The sequence below is a fragment of the Tiliqua scincoides genome, chromosome 1 (assembly GCF_035046505.1).
Source record: "Tiliqua scincoides isolate rTilSci1 chromosome 1, rTilSci1.hap2, whole genome shotgun sequence".
In the NCBI taxonomy this organism is placed as follows: domain Eukaryota; kingdom Metazoa; phylum Chordata; class Lepidosauria; order Squamata; family Scincidae; genus Tiliqua; species Tiliqua scincoides.
In genome coordinates this window covers 121,170,933-121,192,187 of record NC_089821.1, presented here as the reverse complement: position 1 = coordinate 121,192,187, position 21,255 = coordinate 121,170,933, and the positions used below count along the sequence as shown (strand labels likewise).

The window sequence follows — 21,255 nt, the reverse complement described above, 5'->3', positions numbered from 1 at the left end:
GATTAACATCATTCCTTTGTTATAGCCAGGTCACTATCTGGTAGGCTTTTTGTGGCTCCTAACCTTGATAGGGATATTCCCTGTATTATGGAGCTTCCTTTCTCTGGAACTATGGGTGACATCCTCCTTGTTTGCTACCATTTGAAGGTTTGGTTTTTTATCAGGTCTTCAGGGATCTTTTTTTTAAATCTCTGCAGCCTTTAAAAAAAATATTAGTTGGCAATTCTTTTTTGGTTGTGGTGTGTTAGCTTTTTGGTTTTTGTTGCGTTGGTTGTTGTACTTTGTTTTAATAGATATGTTGTGAGCCCTCCTGAATCCTCGATGAAAAGGGTGGGACATAATTATTTTAAAAAATAATAGGGATTGGGGTTTTAATATTGGTGTCTATATGTACGTTCATGTATTCACACACAATATATGCCTGCCTTGAGTTGTGATTTCATTAAATTACCATCATCATTTTTGATCTTTTAATGGATTATGACCATCATTATGTCTTCATAGCGTTTTAGGAAACCAATGTCTTCATAATATCCTCTCACAATCTCTTAGGAAACTATCTGCAGGGTACTGTCTGTACCCCTGTGTGTTGTTCATTTTTTAATTGTGATCTGTTCATCAAGGAAAAATTTACAAACTTAAATTGGCTGGTTTTAGCTGTATGAAAAGTGACAAAAATTCTTTTAAAAAAAAATTAAATCTTAATTTTCGTAATTCAATACACTCATGTACAAAAATTTTTTATCACATGAAATATTCACCACTTTGGAGGCAATTCTGTGTCTTATTGAAATTCTAGTTCAATATGAACTGTGTAGCAAATGAAGACATTTAGAAGACAGCAACAGGTGTTGAGTTTTGTCATGTTGGAACTTGGTACCTTTGTGGTGTATGGCATATATGTTCTGCAGAGTTGTAATGAAGCAGGGAGTTCTATCTGGAAACCTCATTGGAATTGCCATATCTTAGTTACTTGATAACTTTATAAAGTTTACCAGATCACACTGCTCTACTGTTACATGAACAACATTCCAAAATGGCAAGATTCTTATCCAGTTTATAATACACTATCGTTTGCAACTGAATCAATATTATTCCATCTAAAGAAACCACCTGCATTATTTATTTATTTAGAACAAGATTTATATATCACTTACTCTTCAGTTGAACTTTCAAAGCAGCATTCAGATTAAAACGTCAAAACAAAATCAAAAACCAGAACAATGAGAACACACTCATAAAATAACCACAATCATTGAAATGCATTTAACGTACTTAAACAAAGAGGGCTTCACACATCACAATGAAAAGTTGAAAGTGTGGCATCATATGAACCTATGGGAGTAGGGAGTTCAACACCTGGAACACTACTGTGAATGCCTATTCCACGTCAGCTACACACCATCCTGTAGTAGACTATAGAGCAGGCTCCCAGCTGAAGATTTCAAAATGTGAACAAGTTTATATGACAGAAGAAGGTTGTTAAGATGTGCTAGAATAAAACTGAGTAGGACTTGAAATTTATAACCAGCATCTTGAATTGATCCTTGAAACAGATTGGAGGCCAGTACAGGTCAGTTAGCAATGGGGTGACATGATCCAAATGCTGAGCCCTTAAAAGCAGTCTGGCTGCAAAATTGTAGGCTGGAGGTGTCAAACATAAAGCCTGCAGATAAGATATGGCCTGTAAAATCTCTTTATCGAACTCCCATGATAACTGGGCTCCGCCAGCACAAGTGGCACATTGGGAGAAACAGTACTGCTGAAAGGGTGGCACTGAAGAGAGCCTAATTATTATGCAGACTGCATTTTCAGTGGCACTGCTTCTGCTGGGCGGGAGAGAGAGACAGGAAGAGGCCTCAGGACGTGAGGAACAGTACAGGACAAGGGGCAGAAGTTCCAGCGCACCTAGATAATCCTGTATACAATTCTTTGTAGGCAGATTCCTACACCATGGTAGCTGTACCAATGCATTGGTATTGCATTGTACTTTATATTGCTTTAATAGTAAGAGTTCTAGCATAATTACTGGTTTTGATATGTTTCTGCTGTAGACATGATAGCTGAAATTGAATCTGCATCAAATCAACACAATGTGTGACAAATGAGTAGAGTAGTGCAGATATGTTCTGCCCTATCCTGTGGAGCTAAGCATATGCCATACGAGGTTACCTTGTTTAACAATGGCAATAATGATAGCCCTCTTCTCTCTTTTTTACAACTGCAAATTTTTTTCACCTTTTTGTTATAGCTCATGTAGTGAACAAAACAAAAAAGGAATGTTGCAGATAGGCTGCCTGTTGCCATCATCTGACTTTGCTTCAAATACAATTCCTGCTCCCAAATTGGTTTTAAGAAAATATTGTGCCAAATGTGAAATGTCATTACAACCCCCTTGTGATTAATATATTATTGACAGCAGCAAATTACAAAGTTGTCTCCTAGGATCAGAACTGCAGAGTAAATGCTGCTGCTTATTAATGTGTTCACAATGCATCAAGTATTCCTCTGTAGAGAAGTGAAAGGAGCTAGCATGGGGAGTCTCTTTCCCACCAATGACAGTTTTTCCATCTCTTTTTTTGAGTGCATGAGTTTTACTTTCAGTTCAGATGGGGATTCATATTGGCTTTAAAGGGAAATGTAATCATACTAATTTAAAATAGCAATCTTTTGCCCCCACCTTCGTTTGGTGTACAGTACTCTGTATCTACTGCAAGACTGTTCAGAAGGCAGACTAATGTAAACAAGGTTACAGTGAGAGTGGTAAATTCTATTGTGGAGTTTCCTACTCTTTTGGTATACATTACTTCATATCAGTTTTAAATTTGTTCACATTTGTTTTGTCTGCAACTGGAGTTCTGCAGTCAAAATCCATTTGTCTTATGAATTTTTTTGACTGTTTAGCATATTGCTTGCAAGAACTGGAAATCTGTATTTTTTTTTTCTTGTCATGCTCCCACAAAACCACTTCCACTCCTACCCATTCCTGCTTTTCCCCCCCTCTTCCTTGGTCAGTTTTAACTTTGGCCTACCACACTTGGATCAGATTCTGCAGCCAAAGGATGTACACTTGAGGGGTGTGTAAATAACTGCATGCATCTGTCTAAATGTCTCAAACATGTCTCAGAGATAGTATATAACTGAAATATAAGATATCATACTAAAAAGTAGATTGCTTTATGATTATTAAACACCATAGCCAGTGTCATAATTAATGATCGTGTGGCCGGTGCTGAGTTCAAAATGATGCCCTGATAGTGAAGTCACACTGGAAGTGATGTCATGCCTGGGCTTTTAAAAAAGTGAAAATCTGGGGAAAACCCTCCTCCTCCCCCCAGCACTTGCCACCCACTTGTTCTGCCACCTTCGCTCCCAGCCAGTGGCACAGCTAAGGCATCTGTCTGCTATCTGGGGTCAAAGAAGATTTGTAGCCCAACCCCTTCATAACAAAATCAAATTTAACATAAGAACATAAGAACATAAGAACAGCCCCACTGGATCAGGCCATAGGCCCATCTAGTCCAGCTTCCTGTATCTCACAGCGGCCCACCAAATGCCCCAGGGAGCACACCAGATAACAAGAGACCTCATCCTGGTGCCCTCCCCTACATCTGGCATTCTGACTTAACCCATTCCTAAAATCAGGAGGTTGCGCATACCCATCATGGCTTGTACCCCATAATGGATTTTTCCTCCAGAAACTCGTCCAATCCCCTTTTAAAGGCGTCTAGGCTAGACGCCAGCACCACATCCTGTGGCAAGGAGTTCCACAGACCAACCACACGCTGAGTAAAGAAATATTTTCTTTTGTCTGTCCTAACCCGCCCAACACTCAATTTTAGTGGATGTCCCCTGGTTCTGGTATTATGTGAGAGTGTAAAGAGCATCTCCCTATCCACTCTGTCCATCCCCTGCATAATTTTGTATGTCTCAATCATGTCCCCCCTCAAGCGTCTCTTTTCTAGGCTGAAGAGGCCCAAACGCCGTAGCCTTTCCTCATAAGGAAGGTGCCCCAGCCCCGTAATCATCTTAGTCGCTCTCTTTTGCACCTTTTCCATTTCCACTATGTCTTTTTTGAGATGCGGCGACCAGAACTGGACACAATACTCCAGGTGTGGCCTTACCATAGATTTGTACAACGGCAGTATAATACTAACCGTTTTGTTCTCAATACCCTTCCTAATGATCCCAAGCATAGAATTGGCCTTCTTTTAATTACGTAAATTAATTTAATTACGTAAATAAATGAAAAGTGTGCCCCTTATCATTTAGAGACACTGTGCTGGGGTGAATAGGGACAGTAATTCTCCCTTGCTGAATATGAGCACCGTTTGAAAAAGTGCCTCTTTACCAAGATAGCAGGGCTAACTGTATTGTGATACATGGAGATGAGAGCTGACTCATATTAACACCTTATTGGTTCTATGCTGTATCATAATAACATCTCATTGGCTGTCAGAATGATCAGTCTCATAGGTCAGTTAAAGAAATCCACTTTTCTTTCTATAAGGCAGTTGTGTTTTCATTTTCTGGTTAATTGGCCATAACCTTTGATAGAATACAGATATTCCAATGTGGTTTCATTGCATTCTGCATTAAGTTACCTTTTCATTGTTATATAACATGATGGTGGTATTCGAACATACCAAAGTTTTCACAATTTTGGCCACTAGTGTCAAGCTCAGGCTGTTGCCCCTCTGAAGCTTGCTGCCTGGTGCAGTTGCTACCCGCTGCACCCTCTTAATCATGCCACTGACCATAGCTACAAATTGTTTGAGGTATAAAGCCCAAAACATTTTGCTCCAAGTTGTTCCAGCTGAGGGCCAAGCCAGATGTGATGGCAGCAGCCATATTTGTTAAAAGTAAGGTTAGGATTGTGCCCCAAGTTGACTATGCCTTAGAAATTAGTGTGCAGAGCTATGTGGCAAAGAGTGATTCATTTAAGTCAGGTATAAAAAATGTGAATCTGTGAGCTCTTGGAACCCAAGGCTAGTTCATAGGCCACTCAATTCTACGGGACTGCTTCACTGGTGGAATGCATGCTCCACTAGCCCTGACAGTTGCAAAGCAGCTATAAAATGTGCTCCAGCAGCATGATACTCTGCATGCTGTTGGAGTGCTGGTGGGAAGGCCAAGCCTTCCTGTGTGTGTTGCTGGACCGCTGGCCACACACTGGAGCAGGTAAGCCAGTGTGGGAGATAGGAATGGGAGAAGAGCAGAACAGGGGTAGGGAGGTGGAACAAATGGGCAGGGTGGCTGTGAGAGGAAGTGGACCCAGCGGCAGTGGCATATACCAGTGGTGGAAGCCAGATCCTATCCCCTGCATGGCAGCCTCCATGCCTCCTTTCTCTCCTTAGACTTGCACTAGTGAAATAACCAGCACAGATCTGAAGAGATCCACTGCAGAGCGAGGGATTTATGAAAGGGTAAGGGGATTTAAATTCCCTTTCTCTTCCAAAGCCTTCTGCTCTCCACCCCCACTGGATACAGCGTGTGCCTTCTTGGCATGGCTGCCACAGTGGGGAGATGGGGAAAGGATAGAATTGGTCCGTAAGAAACAATATGAAACATCTGCTTTGGGCAGCAAAGAGATTCAGAGGGGGAATTGCTTAAAAATACCAATTTGATATGTCATTGGTGGTGGTTTATGCCAGTTTTCATTGTATTTGAATGGTTTTAATTGATCTGAACTGTTTGGTGTGTCCCTTTTTGGAACAGAAAGGTGGGATAGAAATGTTTCAAACAAACAAATGTGCCCTCCAAAGGGGAGGAAGTTACTATTTAGATTTTTGGTCTCAGGTGTGAAAGTGTCTTAGGCCAATAGAGCTAGAACCTGCTTGCTGAGCCAGAGAAAGTAAAAAAAAAAAAATTAAAAAGTATGTTGACTGCTTACTTTCACTCACATTACTATTTGTAACCATGTGTTTGCTGTCGTGCCACTTGGATCTGCTGTTCCCAGGAACTCTCTCAGTTCTAGGAACTGGTCTCTCAGTTCTACTGCAGAGTTCTCACATGGCTTTCTAGAAGAATAAATACGACCTGTTGTCAGCACAAGCCATGACTGTAGTGAAGTAGACCACTGAACAATACATGTAGTCTTCTCAGCTCTTTAAATATTTCATTAGGGCAAAATCTCACAAGTTCAATTGAGTGTTTTTGTTTTTTAAATTCCACTATATAACAACTGCACAGGGCAAGTTTCTCTTGCACTTCTGTTTTCAGACTTTATCAAGGTTTCTCTGTGAATTGTAACAAGGTCTATTATCTGCAAAAATAGAATGGAAAAACATTTAGTTGCAAACAGTTGCTGCCGTTTATCCCAGTTCTGCTGAGTATTTAGATCAGTATTTCCCAACCTTTAGGAGCCCAGGGACCACTGAAACAAAAATTGGAATCATCGGGGACCACATGCAATGCTCCACCCCCAAAATACAATTAAGCTTGTAATAAGATTAATTAATCAATTAACACCACCACTGTACACAAAAAATACCCACGCTTATACACAAAAAAATAAATATGTAATAACAAGAGAAGATTAATTAATAATGTGATTGTTTGGCTTCCCAATACTGGGAAGTGCAACTAGCATGCAGGGAAAGAGAATGTTATTCTTTGGCATATAGACTAGGCAGTCCTCTAGGTTGACCGTGATTGCAAAGGAGGCAGTTGAAGTCCCCAACAGGAAGCAGCTGCAGCAAGGAGCCGGCTACAGTCCTATGCACACTCTCCTAGGAGTAAACCCCATTGACTTTAATTGGGTTTACTTCTGAGTAGACATGCCTAGGATTGGGCTCTAAGGCTGCAACCCTAGCCACACTTTCCTGGGAGTAAGCCTCATTGACTGTAAAGGGGCTTTCTGAGTAGACGTGCACAGGACTAGGCTCTGAGACGCTCAGCTTCTGAATGCATTTCATCCCCCTGCTGCTCATTGCCGGCAAGCTTGGTTGCCTGCCCCTCCATTGCCACATGTAGGGAAAAAAAGGAAGGAAGCACAAAGACTTGTCTTTGCCTCCGCTGCTCATTGTACTTTAGCGCTAAGATTTTTTTCTTTCAGAGGCGCTTTGTCGTTTTTCTCCAGAGACCTTTGTGGACCACCTAGCAGTGTCTTGCAGACCACCTGTGGTCTGCAGACCATGGGTTGGGAACCCATGATTTAGATGGTGCAAAGATTCTCCTCTGGAATATTTAGTATGTTGTCTTTTACCCCCCCCCCCTTTTTTTTTTAAAGTAGGAATGCAGATTTAATGCTCTTAAAATAAATAGTCTTACTGGAAATAAAAAAGTTAAAAATAAATATAATAAAAATTTGTCTATAAACCAGGTTTCCATGTATGCTGAAATAGACAAAGCAGTATAATAAAAAAAATAATTTTTTCAAGATTGTAATTCTCCTCGGGGACAGAACATTTAGTAAAAGTTGCCCTAAGTCTCTCTGAGTTAATGGGTAAGAGTGAAATATAAATCAAATAAATTAAAGCACTGGAATTAATTACCAAAGCTGAATCAACGAGACCGGCTTTGACTGGCAGCTGAAGAATAGTAATGAAGATGTCAGTTAGATCTTCCTTGGGAAAGTGCTTTATTTTTTATTTAATTTATACCCCTCCTTTCTAGTTGTAAGGAGGCTCAAGGTAGGTCACAATTGAAACCAGAACAACCGTGATTAAAACAGCTAATAAATCAAATAACAAAAGTTAAAACAAAATAAGAATTAAAATGCATCACAAAACTCAATCACCAACAAGAAAGCCAATATCTAAAAATTCAAAACAACCCGCTGGAAAAACTTGGTCTTGAATAAACACCAGAGGGTAACTGGGCCATGCCAAAGTGGGGAGCAACTGAAAAGGCCCCCCTTTCTGTTATTCACTTGCCTTATCTCTGCTAACCTGATCCCAGACCCTTTAAGATTCTAAAGGTTAAAACCAGCACTTCAACTTGTGCCTGCAAACTAACTGGAACCTCCTGAAACTCCTCGAATATAGGTATAGTATGCTTAAAGGCAGGGGTTCCCGAACTGGGGAATCATGATGCTCCAGACAGAGAAGCCCTGTCTCTGCCCCCTTAAGAGGTGGGGGGAGGCACAAAGGCAGCAACAAGATCACTGTGATCCAGCCGCTGCAGGGGTAATGGGGGTTATTTTGTTCTTACCCGAGGCAGTGTTGGCCTCCTGGGAGAACTGGAAAGCCTGCGGACCTCTCTGCAGGACTCCCCACACCTCCAAACTTCTGAAAACAGTTAAAATGGGCTCTTTTGATTTTTGTTGTGAAACTGGAAGTGCCAGTTTTGGACTATTTTTAGAAGTTTGGAGGTGTGGGGAGCCCTACAGGCTCCCTGGACCCCCCAGGAGGCTGGTGCTGCCTCAGCTAAGGACAAAATAACCCCCTTTACACCTGGCAGTGGCGTGATCTCCATGATTGCATTAATGCCCCCCCCCCAGCAGGAACTCAAAGTGGTTTTCAAACTCCTGGAGAGTTTGGGAACCACTGCTTAAAGGGTTCATCTCGCTTTGCTTTTTCATAAGCACAAGCCTTTGAGTTTTGGAAATTACTACATGCAAGCCTGTAAAACTTTTGTCTCGCCAAGTGATAGCTTTAGACATGTCTGGTCTTGATCTTCCCCTGCCCCCCCTCTGGTTTTGCAGCTGCAGGTAAGTGCAATAACTGCTTTATCATGCTCTTGATGGACTTCCCTATATTGCCGATGGATTGCATTTTACTTAGGGCACAATTCTAACCACTTCTACTCAGAAGTAAGTCCTATTTTGTTCAATGGGGCATACTCTCAGGAAAGTGTGGTTAGGATTGCAGCCATAGTTGTCCTGCTGTAGAGTATGATTACAACAAATCAAGGGATAAACTTGTCTTTTATAAAAAGAATTTTTGCCTAGTCTTCTAAACATGTACAAGGGGTGCATGAAGAGGAGATCAGAATTACGCCTACTGTCCCCACCCCGATACCTATTCATTGACCTGTGCTTTTGTGCACCGGGCCCATGCACATGTATGCATGAGGACAGTGTGCCAAACGGGATTGAACCTACTAGCCCTGCCCCGACTTCCATGCATCATGTTCATATGTGAAGCTTCTGTGCAGCCACAAATTTTACACCCCTTAAAAACGTTAGCTATAGTTTAGATGAGATGTTTTCAATTTCTTCTTCATGTGCTTAATGTTCATTTTTTTCATGTTGTAGATAAATCCATAGGAGCCTTTAAGAGTAACTACAACATTTTGAATGTTGGAATGATATCCATGCTAACACAAATTTCAACTTAGAACTGGAGAAGCAATTAACAAGACTTGGCTGTTCTGATTTCATGACTGAGGGTGTGCTGTGTGAGAGAGGAGGAGCACTGATGGCGGGATGATGCTTTTTTGAGGATCCGTTCACAGCTGGGCTGACACAAAATCTGCAGAATCAATTGCAAAGAAAAGAAATGTTGGAAATCTATAGTGAAAGTAGAGTTCCAGAACTGTTTGAGGGTGCCATTGCGGCTGAGTCTAAATTGGTTGAACTTCTTTTGATAATCTTTTTGAATGTGGCTCTTACTTCTTAAACTTATAATTATGCCCTAATGTTAGCTTCTGAAAGCAGGGAGTCTCCACAGGGCATGAGATGCTGCAGTCTACCTTGTAAAAGATTTGGACTTTAAGACAATAACTATTTAGAAATCTAGTCTTTATCTTGGAAATTAGAGCTATAATCTAAAACTTTCCCATCCATCCTTTATAACCATTTTAAGATTCTGCAGTGCCACATCATGGAAATAATATAAGTTTCATTGAGAAGACAAAATAACATCAGAATGAAGTAGAAATTGCATTTTCCTTCCCATGGTTTAAGACTAATGTTTCTCAGAAATTCCAGAGAGCCACCACATTCTTATTTTAGATTGTGCTTCATGCCCTTGCATTTTAATAAATTTTGTATGTGAAAAACATAATCACATAAAAATGTGATTTATGTGAGCTGGAGAGATTTTTGATAATGAGGGGATATCTTAATTTATGGAAGAATTAAAATTAACAAAAATATACTATTCAGAAGCTGAGAAGCAGCAAAGAAAGCAGAGCTAGTTACTATCCTGTGTCCTGGCCAATCTGACTCAATCTAGTGTGTTCAAGCCAAGTGGTAAAAAGGTTTTGGCATCTAATGCCTGTTTCCAGTGGCCCAAAATATTTGTATTTATTTATATTGGATGAAATGGAAGGAGTATTTTGCTCGAGGAAGAGGTCCTCTTTGCAACAAACTCTTCCACAAGCAGAATGCTCCTTCCATTCATGGAGGAAGCTTCTGTTTGCCCAGTCACAATGAGGAAGCACTAATTAAGCATCCATATTTTTAAAAATTTCCCTGTCACTTTTTGGCCTCATCTAATGGACCTCCAAGGCAGCTTACAAAAATAAACAGCAATATCTAGAAGTATTTCAAAATCATTCAGCAAACCAAAAACCCAAACACAGCATGAACTGTGAGTTTTTAAAGTGATCATAGTTTTCTGGTCTTCATGTTTGTTTAATACTGCCCTATTTTTAGTTTCATCTGCTCAGAGACAAAATTGTAATTTTCCTCCCTTGTGGACTTTCACACAAAAATTAATGGCACATTTCTATAGATTATATTAATTTAACTTATTTGCCTAACTATTGTTCTACAGCAAGTAGCACGAATGTTCCCAGATTCTTGGCTGTGTGGTCCTTGTTGCAGTTGGAAGCAGAACAGAAACATCTGAAAAGCATTATTTGGCTTATGCATGCTGGAGCATCTAATCTTACCTTTAGGATCCGGTTCCTAAATCACAATTTTTCTCTTCCTTTGTGTTCCCCAACATGACACTCCTTCTAGTTATGCTTTTAGTAAGAGGATTTTTTTTTGATAATCCCTAATATAAAGTGACAAGTGGGTGCAAACTGGACAATCTTAACTGCACAGGATCTTTTGCCCTTATTTAATAATGTATGCAGTCAAAATGGGAAATAAAGCTAACTGTAGAATGTATCCCCTAAGAGTTTTTTTTTTTAAGTTTCTTAACAGTTGATGAGTCTGATCTTGTATATCACTTACTCTGGAAAGGATTTTTTATTGTTTTCTTTTTAGAAACTCTCTCTCTCTCTCTCTGTTTCTCTGCTTCCAGAGTATGATATCATCCATTGTAAATAGCACATACTATGCCAATGTGTCAGCAACCAAGTGCCAGGAGTTTGGGAGATGGTATAAAAAGTACAAGAAGATTAAAGGTAAATAGATTTTAGTTATTAATTGCCAAGCCAATGTACAGATGAATGCTTGAAGTTCAATATTCTAAAATCATGGACTGGTTTAAAAAGGGTGTTTTATACACAGGATCATCTGTCTATCCAGATTACTGAGATTTCCATGGGTTTAAGCAGCCACTGTCTGAACTAGAAAAATTGTGATAAATATTATGTCAAGGTAATAAAAGGAATGTTTGAAAACGTTCGTTTACGTAGGTACTGAGTTTCAAGGCCAGTTTGTGGATTGTTTTTATGTGCTGTTGTAAGAGAAAAAAGGATGAGTTTCCTATTCCACTAGACTGGGTTGTAATAGCACCTTCATGCACACTGGAAAGCCTTCCCAGTGGTGGTCATGGAGTTGTCACTACAACCACCAAATATTTCCAACGTGTTGTGAACTTCCGTTTTCTTCTTTCTGGAGCCTTCCAGTTTTCAAAACTTCCCTTTTCTCTTTTTTTAGTTAGTAAGTGTACACTTAAGTGCAGTAAAAGCAGAATGAGACCTTGATTTCAATCATCAGAGATCTAAGCCTGAAGAGTTTTCTGGACAACTGTGTGTGTTTGTGCTGTTCAAGAGAGTCAAACTGTTAAAGATGCTTGGAAAGTGAGTATGTGTGCGTACATGTGCTTGAGAAGGAAGGGAAAGGTTAAGGTATTTGTGAAATAAACACAAGCTGCTTTTAAAACAATTCAAGTAGTGACAGTTCATCAAACAAATGGGAGAGAAACAACAATGCAAACATTCACAACAGGTATGATTTCTGCATGAAAAATAAACAGATATAGAATGTTTCTGCAGTCGTTAAAAAAATCTCAAAGGGATGATTTTGGTATTTTTAATTTTACATCTTCGCCATTTCATATGATTTTCATTTCCACTTCATAACAATGTTTATAAATGAGAATTTATTTCATATGTCAGATCAGTAATTGTTTATAAACCTTAATCTTATAGAATTCCTTAAAGCCAGAAAAAGGTGAAAAGGAATTCCGAAGCTGGTCAACAAGTTGAGCGAGCATTTAGGGTCAATCCAGTTGAGGCATCCATTGATATCACACAGCCCGACACACATATCCAAAGCTTTAATTTTTTTAAAAGTAAAAACAAAGAAACCATTTTAATTTAGTACTGCAAATGGGAAATAGAAGAGGGCTTCAAAATTATTTTATTGGCATTGCAGTTGAACATAATCTGCTGTGTGAAATGTGTTTCTTATTTATCCACTAATGTCTCTTTTAATAAAGCAGTGGGAACTAACCAGTTCCTTCTTAATCAAAACCATGATTTCCTAAACATAAGCTATGTGATTCTGTTACAAGTTGCCACATATAGATCTCTTTGGTCAACTTTTCCCCTCCTACCTCATTGAAATAAACAAACAGTAAAATAATTATACATACTGCAAGATCAAAGTAAATATGACTAATGCACAGCAAAAAAATTTAAAAACCTCTCTGGAAGAAGAAAAGCATTAGGTTGCAGAACATATACTTAACATTTAAACAAATACAAGAAACTGAACAATCAATAATTTGATATCATGAGCAACAGATGTAAAAGTTATATGCAAAGAGGACTTGAAATAAACATGCTTAGTGTATAGTTTGGAGAACCCACTATAAATGCAGAGAACTATTTAGCCTTCAAATATTTTAGAAGGTTCACTTAGGTCTCAGCAGCCTATGTCTTATATCAGTTGTGTTTGCTTTGGAGTTTGACTAGTCGCATCACCACCATTTACAGTCCACTCCTGTGCAAGTCTACTTAGTTCCATTGATGCCAATGGGACTTTCTCCTAGGAAAGTGGGTATAGGAATGCAGTTTTAAGGTTGTAAAGAAATTCTGGAGTAGAGCCATCCATCAAAATCTGCATGAGAAAACGCATGTGCTTTGGTTTACTGGATTTTGATACTCCTTTTCTACTTTTCTTCCTGATCTGCCTTGCTTTTTTCTTCAGTTTTGTAAGCTTGCTGCCAGATTGTGTTTAACGTTTAATTTTTGTGGCATTATGTCTAACATTTTTAGATACTTCATAAATAATACTGACTACGATAATGATAAACTGCCATTTAACCATTTAATGTTCAGATTATTAATGTGAGATTAAATGCATAGAGGAACTGGAATGTACAGTCTTATGCACGTTAGGTTTTTTACTCACATTGTGGATCAATTAAGCACAGTGCAATTGAAGTGTCGTTTTTGAAAGCAGTCAACAGTTAGCATAAATGTTGCCTTTGAAAATCACTTGTATAATGAATTCCCCTATTCTTTTTGTGACTGCGTCTGACTCTTCTCCATGACAGAACAGGACAGATGACATTGAGAAAAATTTTCTGTTTTATGTAGGTGATTTTGCTCAGTTTCAGTATATAAATGAGAACCTAATCCCATCTTCCCCTCTTCCCCACTGTTGCAGCTGTGCCGAAAAGGAGTGAGCTGTTTTTAGCAGTGGGAGAGGGTGATTCTGGAGGCTTCAGAGTGGAAAGGAGTTTTAAATCTTCTTGCCCCTCCATAAGCCTCCCACTCCACAATGGATCTCCTTAAACTTGCACCAGCTCTTTAGCTGGTTCAAGTTTGAGGAGAAGGGATGGGGAGGCTGCTGCCAGAGGGGATAGTACCTTGGCTCATGTCATCACCACTGGAGTCACCCCCTCTCCGTTGCTGCTTTACTTGCTTTGGAGGCTGCAGTAGTGTCCGGCAGCAGACAGGAAGCGCTGTCACTTCTTACAGCACCACTCCAAAAATAGCTCCTGATGGAGTGCTCTGCGTGCTGATGGCAACCATTTTCCGACAGTGGAATTCCGTTTCACTGCCGCAAAGTTCTATGACTGGCAGCCCAATCCTGCATAGTACTGGGCTATGAGAGTCATTTTCTTTCCAGCAGTGATTTAAACAGTTTGCATAATACATGCTGCTAGAATTGTACAGGAGGTTGTGCTGAGCATGGGACTGACTTCTGAATAACCATGTATAGGATTGTGCAGCAAGTCCACAGTTTATTGTGTAGCAAGCATAATTTATTTGTATTACCAAGTTTTGTTTTTTATAAAGGCTAATTCTTTAAGCAATATAGTAAATTGATTTTAAAAACGGAATCATTTGGCATTCTAAAATAATCAGAGGATGTTAAAGGCAATAATATTCACTGACTGTTCTCTTTCTGACTCAATTGTTCCACTGTCTGCCAATTTTTTAAAATAGTTTGACTTTCCTTAACTTTTCAGTAGTTAACTCCTGAAATAGAGATGGAAATTTCTTCAGCATGTTATCTTGTCATCTTCTAATGCACCCAATTATTGCCTGCAACATGGGCTATACTTTCCTTTATATGTCTCAGCATTATACAGATACTTTCCAAATATCAGAAGTTATTTTCAGATTTTTAAAATCTTTAATGCTTTAATGATCAGCAGTTTGTCCAGCTCAGGGGTGTCCAAACTTTTTGGCAGGAGGGCCACATCATCTCTCTGACACTGTGTTGGGGGCCGGGAATAAAAAAGAATTAATTTACATTTCAAATTTGAATAAATGTACATACATTTACATAAATGAATATATTGGAGATGGAACATATATATGAATGAAGGTCTTGCAATAGCTCAAGGCCTATAAAAGTCCTTACACAAAGCAAGACTCGCCTTTCCTTCCTTGCTGCTGCTGCATCACAGACATGAAACAGCAAGCAGTGGAGGGATCCCTCATTCACAACTCATGTGAGAGGTCAAACTGTCGCCCTTACACTGAGAGAAGTTGCATTGGGCCAGCAAGGGGTCCAGCAAGTCTCTGGAGGGCCAGAGGCTCATTGGAGACTAGGGGCTACCGTGGGCCGGATTGGGAGTCCTCAAGGGCCGCAAGTGGCCCCTGGGCTGGGGTTTGGGCACCCCTGGTCTAGCTGAATGCAATAAAAACTGTGTGTGTGTGTGTGTGTGTGTGTGTGTGTGTGTGTGTGTGTGTGTGTGCACATACTCATGAGTGATGTCTTATGAATGCATTTATGTTAAAAGTGTGGTGTGACTTGACCATCAATGGAATCTGCCTGTAGAATATCTTTTGAATTGCAGCGGAGCTCTGGATAGTAAGGTTTATGAAATCACTAGTGAAAAGAGTGGATGACCTGTTTGTGTTATTAGTATGCTGTCGTAGAAGAATGTTCCAGGAGTCATCCCATGACTGCCAAATGTTATGGTGGAACTGGCCCTTTGACCCCCACCAACCACAGATGTGCAAGTACAGTTCTCCTGGCCAGAGACCAGACAATAAATAGCATTGATGGAAGGTTGGGGTAAACACAAAGTTGAATGTTGACTGGAAATGAGATTTCAGAAATTACCCTCTTGTTCCTAATTTGGTTAAGTGGATTGTGATTAAAAGAAATAAGTAATTAAGATAATCACAGTTTTAAAATGCGTTACCACATGAAAAGCACCTCCCAGGCACTGGAGTGGTTCTATTTAAATCATGGCTCCCAATTATGTAGTCCTATGTAACAGTATGCTTGCTGGAGCGTATGTCAAACGAACTGTGTCCTTGAGGCTGGTGGTGCTGTGACTTTTTCATGACTTTTTCACCCTTCCCTCAGTGGCCATAGATGTACAACTTCAAATCTCCAAAAGCCTGGATCGAACATGATGTATTGCCTCTGTCTACATCAGTATTATGTTTAAAATACAACTTAATAAATATTGCTACAGATCCACTCACTTGTGCAATTGATCAGTTTGTAAGAACTGTGGTAAAATTACTAGTAACTAGATGCTCTAAACCAGTGGTTCCCACCTGTGGGTTGTGATCCAATTTTAGGTGGTTCATGAAACTGACAAGGCAGATTAGGTTGTATGCATCAAGGTTTAAACATGCAACGACTGGAGGAGCAGTGCTGTACTGTCCCCATTTTAGCCACACCCCTTGCATTCATAAATCAGGCTACAGCAGCCTTTTGAGCAAGGGGAATGCAATGCCACCAGAATTGTCCTGATTTGATGAACGTGGAACTCTGCAAATGCTCCAGAAGTCCCCACCCCCCTTATAGTAAAAAGGATAAAAACAGGCTTGAGTGACTGGTAAAGTGAAACCCTTTTTTTTGGCTCAGAAAGTTAGGTGGGTCCCAATAGTGTCATTTAAAAAAGTGGGTCCCAGTTCTAAATTGTTTGGGAACCACTGTTCTAAATGTTGGCTGGCTAATATGGTTCTGCTAAACTCTGCTTTCCATTGGTGGACAGACTGTCTACAATCTGGTGGCATCAAGTACATAGATAGTAAAAATGAGGAATATGATCTGGACTGCAGTATTGGAAAGTGACACATCTGCCAATAGATTGAAAAATGCATCAAGTAGTGACACTTTCCATGCAACATAGCACTGGGACATTTGAAAAAATTTATAGAAGTGGTTTAAATTGACTAGAAATGTGTTTCTGGTGAGGTGGTGCCCTCATAATAAAGGGAAATGCACTGTAGTGAAAAACTAGCCTAATATGTATATAATTGTTATACCAACTAGCAATGAAAAGGTTAATGGCCTAGCAACTTTTCAAATGTAAAACTTTATTTTTACAGGGGTATATAACTTGGCCCACAAACTGGATATGTATGGAAACTTGGCAAGAATAGCTTCAACCCAGAAATGTATTTCTGTTTTTGCAAACTTTCAAATGTATTTGACTGCATTAACTAACAGATTTAGGGACCTATTTCTAAACACTAATTATTGTACAAGACCAATCTTCATTGGCTAATCTTCTTGGGGTAAACACCTCTTTGGTTTACAGCTGTATAAATGAAAGTTTAGTTTCCTATTTTATTTGTTGAAAGAAAACAAACTATCAGGTGTCTGGTTTTATAGTAATTTTTATAGATTTTTCTTTTTTAATGACCAACCCACCTAAAAAAAAAATCTTGCTCTTCACGAGTACCTTAGTAAAGGTAAATTGTTGTAGTTCAGTAGAAGACTTTGAAGGTTTTTTGAGCTGTTCCGGATGTTGTACATTAGTAGTGATTATGATTTTACACATTTGCATTCTTAATAAACATGTATTGTCTAAGATCCTACAACAACAGCAATGTGTATGCTGCAGTTCGTTTTGGAACATGAATCTGACTGTAATTATGGTACACATTATGGGCCATGAGCATACAGAATACTGATCCTAGCCATGCATGTATCCTACTTCTAACATCTTCCTTCTCCTCTCTTCCCCCTCCCCTGCAGCAAGGCAACTTTACAATAAATGGTTGGAATAATTCATTATGGGAAAGCATCAAGGGTTTATCAAAGTATTTAACAGAAATTCCAGTTACCAAACAAAACACAGGGCCTGAAGCAGCTGCCCCTTACATGCTATGTTGCCTTACTGCACAGTCCTAACCCCTTATGTCAGTACTTTCCAGCACTGGCATAGCGGTGCCAATGGGACGTGTGCTGCATCCTGCAGTTGGGTGTCACTCATGGAGGCCTCCTCAAAGTAAGGGAATATTTGTTCCCTTACCTCAGAGCTGCAATGCCCTTATGTCAGTGCTGGAAAGCACTGACATGGGGTTAGGATTGCACCCTTAGGTACCCAGGAGTTCCAAATACTTCCTCTGAGTTATCTCACCTCTTATGGGGAAAGAGGGGAACCCAGGAGGGTTTATGGATGCTTCCCTTCCCACTTCCTTGCTGGTAAAGAGACATCATGGGTAGCGCAAGGCTCACCTCTCCAGTTAACTTGGCAGGGTACTTGGATCTGTAGGGCCACTTGCATCTTTCTTTGCAGGTCAGGGTCTCCCTCTAACCCTACCTCTTACCTGGAAGGCAACTGTTATTCTTTCATCTCTCCTCACCCTTCCCTCTGTCTAAAGATGAGATGGGTTCTCCGCCTTGGCAGTTACTAACTTCTGTTACTTCAGTTTTCACTTTCCCATCTTCTGCCTTTCTGCCATTTGATCTGCCTCCTCTCATCCTCTTTTTCCCTTTTACCTGTCTTGGCCTCTTTCTTTCCCACCAACTTCCTCTGGCCAGATCAGTTCTTTTTAAAGGCTGGTACTAGCATCCATGACCTCCCACAGCTGCTTACCGTCAACTGGCTCCAATCACTCCTAACAGAACCGCAAAGCTCTCCACACCAGTGGTGACTTCTGACATCACTGAGAATTTATTTTAAAGATGTATGTACAGATTGTGTCTGATAATCCATGGATTTGGCTCAACGTGGGTCCCTTGACTAATGTTGAACCCTGATCTGGCAGCCTGTAGCCCCCTGAATGCAACTGAAGCTGGGTACGCCCTCTCTGGTTGTCCAAAGGCCTTAGAACATCCAGTTTTCATCAAAAACCCAAAGTGAAATTCTAAGGCCTCCCTGAAGTCTTAGAAGTCATTCTGAGGACCATGGAGGCTGTGCATGGATTTCTTGGCCCTCAGAATGCTTTCCGGATGCGATCAAAGCTCTGCTCTGCTCATGTTTGGAGGGTTGAAGGTGCCAAATCATGGATTTTGGTTTCTGTGGGGAATCCAGGAATGGATCCCCCTTGGTTACCGAGGTACCACCTGTATTGCCTTTCCTATGCTCAATTGTTGTTGATCTCTGCCCTGCTCACATCACCTTGGTGAGTCTGCTAGTCTGGTGAATGCAACTCACACCACATCATGTGAGAGGCAAAAGAATGTCCTATTTCAGAAAACCAGTTAAGGACACTGCTAAAAATTTAACTAAATGGTCTTAAGTTATTTAATGGTTCTGTGTTGTTGTTTTTTTGTTTTTTTTTGGGGTGTATATACTGTGACATCAAAGGATGTTTTAAATTATTTTAATACTTCTTGTGGACTGCTCTGAGACTTTTTAAAGAAGCAGTATACAAATTGAAGAAATGATGGTAAAAATACCAGAGGGCAGACGTTTTCCATACTGCCCGCATGATGATGGTGTATATGGTTAAACATGTATGGATATGATTCTGTGGGTCTGGATGCACATATGCATGCTGCCGTCCATTCTTGCACCCTAAGTGGGGCTACTGCATACAGTTTTTCCTAATGAGATACTAGTTATAGCTGCACTCATTTGTCTCTCACTTGTAATCAAAGTGTCTAGAGCAGTGGTTCTCAAACTGCTGGGTCGCGACCCACCAGTTTGTGTAATGATGCGCAGAGGCAGCAAAGCTATCTCCAGGATTGCACCCCTGGGGGGGATGGGGGCCTATTTTTCAACTTACCGTACGTGCTGCCAGGGTCCAGGGGGTGTGGGGAGCCCTGCGGAGTGCTTTCACAGTTCCCTGTGGCTTCTAAACAGTGAAAGTTCCAAGTGCGACAAAACCAGAAATTCCACTTCTGGTTTAATTGCGCTTGGAACTTTCACTGTTTAGAAGCGGCGGGGAATCCTGAAAGTGCTCTGCAGGGCTCCCCACACCCCCTGGACCCTGGGAGCATGTAAGATTAGTTGAAAAATGGCTCCCCTTCCCCCGCAGGGGCGCAATCCTGAGGATTGCTTTGCTGGCTAAGCCCACACCCCCGCAAAGACTTACCCCGGGAGTAAATCTCCCGGGAAGTTTGAGAAACACTGGTCTAGAGCAGGGGTCTCCAAACATTTTGGCCAGAGGGCTGCATTAAATATCTGGCATGGTGTGGAGGGCCAGAAAAACAATTTTAATATAAAATTTTAATATATAAATTAGAGCTAGAACTTAGATGACTGAATACACGAATGAACGGGCTCATTCATTCAACCTCTCTGGCCCTCAGAACACCCTCCAGACACAATCAGAGCACAGTTCGGGTCATGTTCAGTTGAGTGGGCCAAAGGCTATCAGGGGACAAGAGGTTGGCCGCGGGCCAGAAAGAGGCTTGCTGCGGGCTGCATTTGGCCCCCAGTCCGGGGTTTGGAGACCCCTGGTCTAGAGGCTTACACTTTGAATTGCAACTATAAGACAGTAAGATGATTGTAAGTGACTTGGATAGAAAAAAGAAGTAAGTAATGAATCCAGCTCTTGAAATTCAGTATTTTAATATAGTTTTGCTTGCAACTTTTTCATATAACCCTTACTGCATGTAAATACAGGACATATATATTATTAGTTTTACTTCACTGTAGAGTATTGCAGCATTAGCTGGCTTGGCACTACCTTCAAGCTGAATGTGTTTGTTTAAAAATTCTGCTATATGTTCTATTCAAATTATAATATACTTATTCTGTTTGTTTTAACAGTGGAAAGAGTTGAAAGAGACAGTCTGTCAGAATATTGTGTTTTGGGTCAACGTCCCATGCACTTACCAAATATCAATCAACTGGCAACCTTGGGCAAAACAAATGAACAGTCTCCTCATGGCCAAATTCACCATAGTACTCCAATCAGAAATCAAGTGCCAACACTGCAGCCAATCATGAGCCCTGGTCTTCTTTCACCTCAACTCAGTCCACAACTTGTCAGGCAGCAGATAGCAATGGCTCACCTGATAAACCAGCAAATTGCAGTAAGCCGCCTACTGGCTCATCAACACCCACAAGCTATTAATCAGCAGTTTCTAAATCATCCACCCATTCCTAGAACCGTCAAACCAGAACCCACAAACTCATCAGTGGAGGTCTCTCCCGATATCTACCAGCAAGTCAGAGATGAGTTGAAGAGAGCCAGTGTATCTCAAGCTGTCTTTGCAAGAGTGGCTTTTAATCGTACCCAGGTATCTATTCTTATTTCAATCTCTTATTTTCCTTCCAAAAATGGAATATAATTACATTTTAATAAAGGTGTGTTGTATGACGTTACAAGAAGCACATATGGAAAGCCAATGTCTTCTCTTGTTTTCATCTCTTAATTTTTAAAAATAAACCTTTTGAAACTAATTTTGAATATATATGTGAAGCCATGATACAAAATTATCAGTGGAAGGAGGAAGGACGAGGCGAAGTGGATTTCCTCCATTCCCCCTTCCTCAGCTGGAGGAAGAGCATGGGAATGATCTCAAAAGATTCTGTCTGTGATTTGCTGTATTTGCATGGTTCTTGGTACAGTCAGTGAATC

The 21,255-nt window shown here is 40.4% G+C and overlaps 1 protein-coding gene across 1 annotated transcript in view; it reads left to right on the top strand.

The window, feature by feature from the left end:
- SATB2 (SATB homeobox 2) overlaps positions 1-21,255 on the top strand; it is a 165,661-nt gene that overhangs the window by 54,752 nt on the left and 89,654 nt on the right. The window contains exons 5-6 of the mRNA XM_066636057.1: positions 11,142-11,244; positions 20,442-20,914. Of these exons, the coding sequence (XP_066492154.1) occupies positions 11,142-11,244; positions 20,442-20,914 (576 nt within the window). The remainder of the gene's footprint in view (positions 1-11,141; positions 11,245-20,441; positions 20,915-21,255) is intronic.